The sequence below is a fragment of the Lonchura striata genome, chromosome 4 (assembly GCF_046129695.1).
Source record: "Lonchura striata isolate bLonStr1 chromosome 4, bLonStr1.mat, whole genome shotgun sequence".
NCBI classification, from domain to species: domain Eukaryota; kingdom Metazoa; phylum Chordata; class Aves; order Passeriformes; family Estrildidae; genus Lonchura; species Lonchura striata.
The window spans coordinates 31,797,578-31,803,063 of NC_134606.1; the positions used below are offsets into that span (position 1 = coordinate 31,797,578).

The 5,486-nt window shown below is 46.2% G+C and overlaps 1 protein-coding gene across 1 annotated transcript; it reads right to left on the reverse strand.

The window, feature by feature from the left end:
• Positions 1-620: 620 nt before the first annotated feature.
• SLC25A4 (solute carrier family 25 member 4) lies at positions 621-3,160 on the reverse strand. Its single transcript, XM_021542291.2, has 4 exons — positions 2,966-3,160; positions 2,235-2,721; positions 1,801-1,941; positions 621-1,459 (listed from the first exon to the last, which is right to left on the reverse strand). The coding sequence occupies exons 1-4, from the start codon at positions 3,074-3,076 to the stop codon at positions 1,302-1,304; spliced, it is 897 nt and encodes a 298-aa protein (XP_021397966.1). The 5' UTR covers positions 3,077-3,160; the 3' UTR covers positions 621-1,301.
• Between the last annotated feature and the right edge of the window lie 2,326 nt (positions 3,161-5,486).

The following is a 5,486-nucleotide window of genomic DNA, read 5'->3' on the forward strand; positions in this document are numbered from 1 at the left end:
TCATAAGGTCTCTTCCAACACAAACTATGCTCTGATTCTATGGTTTTTGTCCTAAGTGGATGCATAGCAAATGCTTGTCTCTATGTAGTCTAACTGAACAACTCCAATGGCCACACCTCCCTTTCCCTCCTTTGCCTGATCAGCCAGCCTATTCTTCCCTGCATTCATAACCCTGCAGCATCTGAAGTTTAAAAAGTGTATTGAGCATGTTCTGATCTCACTGGTCATTAATAGTGCAATGTGTTTATAATGGTTCAACATGTAGTTATTTTAATAACTCTCAAGTATTCAATTCTAAAATAATTTTTCAAGTAAATTAAACAGTAATGACTTCACTATTCAATGAGATGCTTCAAAGTTAAGGGTAATATAAATAAATTATACAAGCAGCTAAAACTAGGTGGAAGTTTATCTCTAAGATCTCTGGCTGCAGTACCCTTAAACTGAATCCACGTGGTTTTGCAGTTGTAGATTTATCAATATAACCTCAATAACTTCACCTACCTAAAGCTCTGTTGAAAAAACTTTCAAGAGATGAACTAACACAGTATCCTGATTAGCACAACACTTTGGAGGACATGCTTGTAATGTGTTCAGTGTACTGAAAATGACAGGAAAAATTCATTAATATATGAATTTATTTCATTTCAGTTTTAGTTCAATTGAACATCAGAGCAGACAACTTTTTCCTTTGTGACAATACAGGGAATTTTTCAAACACTGTATTTCCATATTTTACAAAGTATGTCTGAAAAATCAGATTATGGTTTCAAACATATTACTGTATAGTTTGTCAGGGAAGAGGCTACAGTTAGGAACTCAGCCTAGCGCTTTAGTATAGTTTATTATTTCAGATATACTTTTCACTTAATAATATATTAAAAAATAGAGCTTTAGAAGAAAACATGATTTTAAGTCATGTCATCACAGTGTTGGGTAGCTAGAGACATTACTTAGTATAATAAATATTTATGACAATCTATTAAGAATTGACAATATTAGATTTTAGACTTGGTATAGATCACTTACATTTTGTCTTTAGACAAAATCTATTACCTGCAATTTGAAATATAATATATACACAGGTTTCAATACAAATGGTGGAGGAATTATCATAGAAAATATAACTGTGATGTTGTGGACAATTTTTAAATTAACACATCCTTATCTCTGCCACATACATTACTCAAATTTTATTCTGTTTCCCTAGGAAATATTTTGTTGTCCATTACATCACAAGTTCGTATTTTTAAAAAAAGTTGATTGAGAACAATTGAACTACTGCAATATGATCTTATGTCTTAGACATACTTCTTGATTTCATCATAAAGTACTAATACAAAAGCTCCGCCCATGCCTCTTAACACATTCGACCAGGCACCCTTGAAGAACGCTTTGGATCCTTCGTCTTTAGCTATCTTCCTCCAGCAATCAATTGTGCCCTTATACATAATATCAGCTGTGAAAACAAAAATAAAGGTTAGAAGCTTGAACTTATACAGCAAGTATCTTTCAACTGTTATTATCTGTAAAACAACCAGGAATAGCAAAGTACAGCCGAGGATTTAAAATTTAGTAATCAATTCAGGAAAATTAATTCTCCATAGGAAATCAAGTAATTTCTCAATCCTTTAAATCAACATGATAGAGATAACCAACAAGGTGTTCCCTGTAGGTTTTTCAAAGACTCCAATGAGGTTATTAATTTTCCGTAAGACAAAAAAATACCCAGTATCTCTTATCTTATCCTGACAAAGAGAAACTTTCTGAAGCCAGAACCAGAGGAGCACTTAGTCTTACCTCCTTTTCGGCCAGACTGCATCATCATCCTACGTCGCACAGTATCAAAAGGATAAGAAACCAGCCCTGCCACTGCAGTGACACTCTGGGCAATCATCCAGCTCACTATGATGTGCACATTCTTTGGATCAGGCAGCATACCTGTCATCAAGAACAAATGAACGGAATCAGTACAGAGGGAAAGGGCTGTGGGAAACATGGCTGGGAAAGAATAATCACCCACCAACCCCGGAGTCAATCCAAACCCAAAGCATTTCAAAACAGCAAGTAGAGGGAGGCAGGAATGCACATCAGAAACACCTGTGCACATTTCTAGCACTGCGTTCAACTGGTGCCGTGCCAAGCCCTGCTTGTCCTTGTATTGCCAAGTGCCCTAGAGTGCCTTTACTGAATGGATCTTCCCTTGCAGTCACTCCTCCACATGCACTTCTTACCCTTGGCCGTATCGTATACCCCAAAATAGGCTGCTCTGTAGATGATGATGCCCTGGACAGACACACTAAATCCTTGGTACAAGCCCTTCAAGCCATCAGACTTAAAGATCTTGACAATGCAGTCGCCCAGGCCAGAGAACTCCCTCTCACTGGCTCCTTTGCCCACATCAGCCGCCAGCCGGGTCCTGGCAAAATCCAGCGGGTAGACGAAGCAGAGGGAGGTGGCTCCCGCGGCACCCCCGGACGCAAGGTTTCCTGCGAAGTAGCGCCAGAACTGCTTGTGCTTGTCCACTCCGCCCAGGAAGATCTGCTTGTACTTGTCCTTGAAGGCGAAGTTAAGGGCCTGGGTGGGGAAGTACCGGATGACATTGGCCAAGTTGCCTCTCCAGAAGGAGGCGATGCCCTGCTCCTTGGGGATGCGGACTATGCAGTCCACGATGCCCTTGTACTGCTTATCGGCCGTGATCTGTTTGCTGGCATGCTGGACCTGCAGGAGGAAGGAGGAGGACGGCACGGTGAGAGACGGGCACCGCAGGGTGACCCCGCACGCTGAAGGGCACGGACGGGGCCGGCCCCGGTCCCGCCACCACGAGGCGGTGCTGAATGTCCCGGGCAGCTCCCGCGTAACCGGAGCCGGCCGAGCTCCTTCCCATATTTAGTCACGCCGGGCAGCGCCCGCCGAGCCGGCACCACCTGTAGCGCGGCACCGCCGCCCCCCGTCGCCCCCTCACCTGCAGCAGCAACTTCACTCTCTCGATGGGGGCGACGGCCGTCTTAGAGACGGCGGCGGCGATCCCGCCGGCCAGAAAGTCCTTGACGAAGCTGAGCGCTTGGTCACCCATGCCGCGAGCCGGTCCGACAGCCCCGCCCGGAGAGAGGCAACGAGCGGACACTTCCCCACCCCGCCGGACAAATGTCCCCGCGGCCCGCGCCGCCCCGCTTATAGCCCGCGGCTCTCGCGATAGGAGGAGGCGCCCCCCGGGCCGCGGGCATTGGCTGCGGCCCGCCGGGCCCGCCCCGCCCGGCTCCCCGGCGGCGGCCGCGAGGGACGCGGGGCCCGGGACGTTTAAAGGGCAAATTAAAGTTATCTGCTGCCTGCTGGGGAACGCGGCGGCAGGGCATGTGCCCGCTGTATTTATAGCTCCCGGGAGGCACCGGAGGGAAGATGGGGAGCTGGCAGGGCCGCTGCAGGCTGTGTTAAGCGGTCCGTGCAGGCGAGCGGCGGCGGCTGAGGGCCGAAAGCCGAAAGCCTTGCCGGAGCCCGCCGAGAGTGCTTTAGGCCGTGCCCTCACGCGTGTGCCTTCACAGAGGGGCGCCACGGGTGTCGGGCCCAACAGCTAAGCTCCCCAGGGGTGGAAGGTGGTGCTGTGTTCATAGTGACCAGAACTGGACTGGAGCTCTCTCGGGTCAAGGCCAGAGAGTTGCTTCATGCCGTATGCACTGTGTGGAGCTTGCATGCATCGGGGTCTTTAAATACCCCAGCATGCTCTGGTACTCGGCTTTCCGAGGAGGAGACAGCGTGCTTTTCTGCGTTACACCCTCATTTCACCCCTGCAAGGTCAGACCCTCGCAAGATCCGCAGGCAATCCCCTCTTCAGAGTGAGAGAGGGAAGGAAGGGAAGAGACTGTGGGAAGCACATGCTCAGACATGCTGAAGTTGCTTGACTGGCATCAAGTGTGAAAGAAGAGTAAAGGCTGTAGTGAAGCTCTGCCTTTATGCAGCATCTGGTTCTTAGAAAAGTGTTTGAGTCAAATGAAGGTGACATGGCTCCCCCATTAGTTTCTCATCTGTTCTTTCTGGCTGACCCCCATAGGAAAACAGAAGCTTATGATTCATTGTTGGGTGGCTTAGTTTTGTGGAATAGTTATGTAAAAGGCAATGCAGGAAGGTATAGATGTATAGGAGTTTGCCCTACAGAGTTAATAAGACACAAATATGTTATACTAAGGAACTCATAAGGGTCTCTTTTGATGTGGTAATATGGTATCAGTAATGAAAATAGAATTAATCTTAATGTAGAAGCTAAAATCTTGGCTGTTCCACAAAGAGGCATTCTTTACAGGCCAGTGCATCTCTTCTCACCAATGTGTTTGTTAGCATGAGTCGATGGGATGGTACATTTGATCCCATCTCTCTTGCCCTCTGCTGCTCTTAGGTCTGTTGAGGTCTCTTCTTATGAGCCTCAAGTATAAGAAGTGGATGCCAGCTGTGATTTCCAGAAGCACCCTTTGTACCTTGGCCTCCTGAGAAGATGGAGCCTTTGCCCAGCTTCTAAGAAAGGGGAAGAGAGCCACCCCCCACCCAAGAGATATTTCCCCAAGCAAGGACCAAAAGCAGGTGCATAGGGGAAGAATAGAGGATCCCTAGAATTACACTGAGTTGAAGGGAGTTTTGTTTAACATATGTGGCTGCCTGCTACCTTTGACCTTTCCTCTTTTTCCCTCATACTTCACTCATCAGGTCTGGTGTCTCCTCTTTTCACAGGAAAGCAAATACCCCTTTAACATTTTGAGGCTTCTGCTGCTGGTTTCACACAGACCTCCGGGATAGTGGTGCTCACAGCTGCTGCCTGTCTACTCAGACTGATAAGGTCTCCTCAGGTGTGCACTCAGGTGTCAACCCTGCTGACTGCAGTATGGTGAGTGGGAGATGGGAGAGTAGTGGTGGGATGCTGCTGAGGAGGAAAGGCAGTGGGGGTCTGAAGTAAGACTGGAGTGGGAGTCTAACCTGAAAGGATTGTTTGCCAGCCCCTTCCCCACCATCTTTGATTTAGATTTCTGGGTTTTTCTTTTTTTTTTTTTTCATTTAAATTGTTGGGTTTTTTAAAATTGCATTTTAATAAAGTCTTTATCACAACAATTCTAGTTAGTTTCTGAAGTTATTGTTGGGTATCATCATCACATTCACAGAGATTGTTTGATCTGATATTTCTGTAGCAGTAGTATTGTTTTACCCTTAACTGCCAGTATTTAAAGAAAGGACTGCATAGCAATTGAATTGCCACTTTTTCTGCTTCTGCTCTCCCTTCTCTGAGCCCAGATATCTATTTCCAGGAGAGACTTTGTTTCCAATCAGTTTTAATAAAAGCAGAGCTGGACCAGGACATATGTTGGCTACTTTGAGAGTTATTCTTAATTTGCTTGATTTTTGCTCCAAATGCCTGATTTGGATTTTTCCTATGTATGATGTTGAGGGGACAGTTTTCTACTTAGTGTAGAAGTTCAAACATATCCTGTAAGGAATTTACTGCT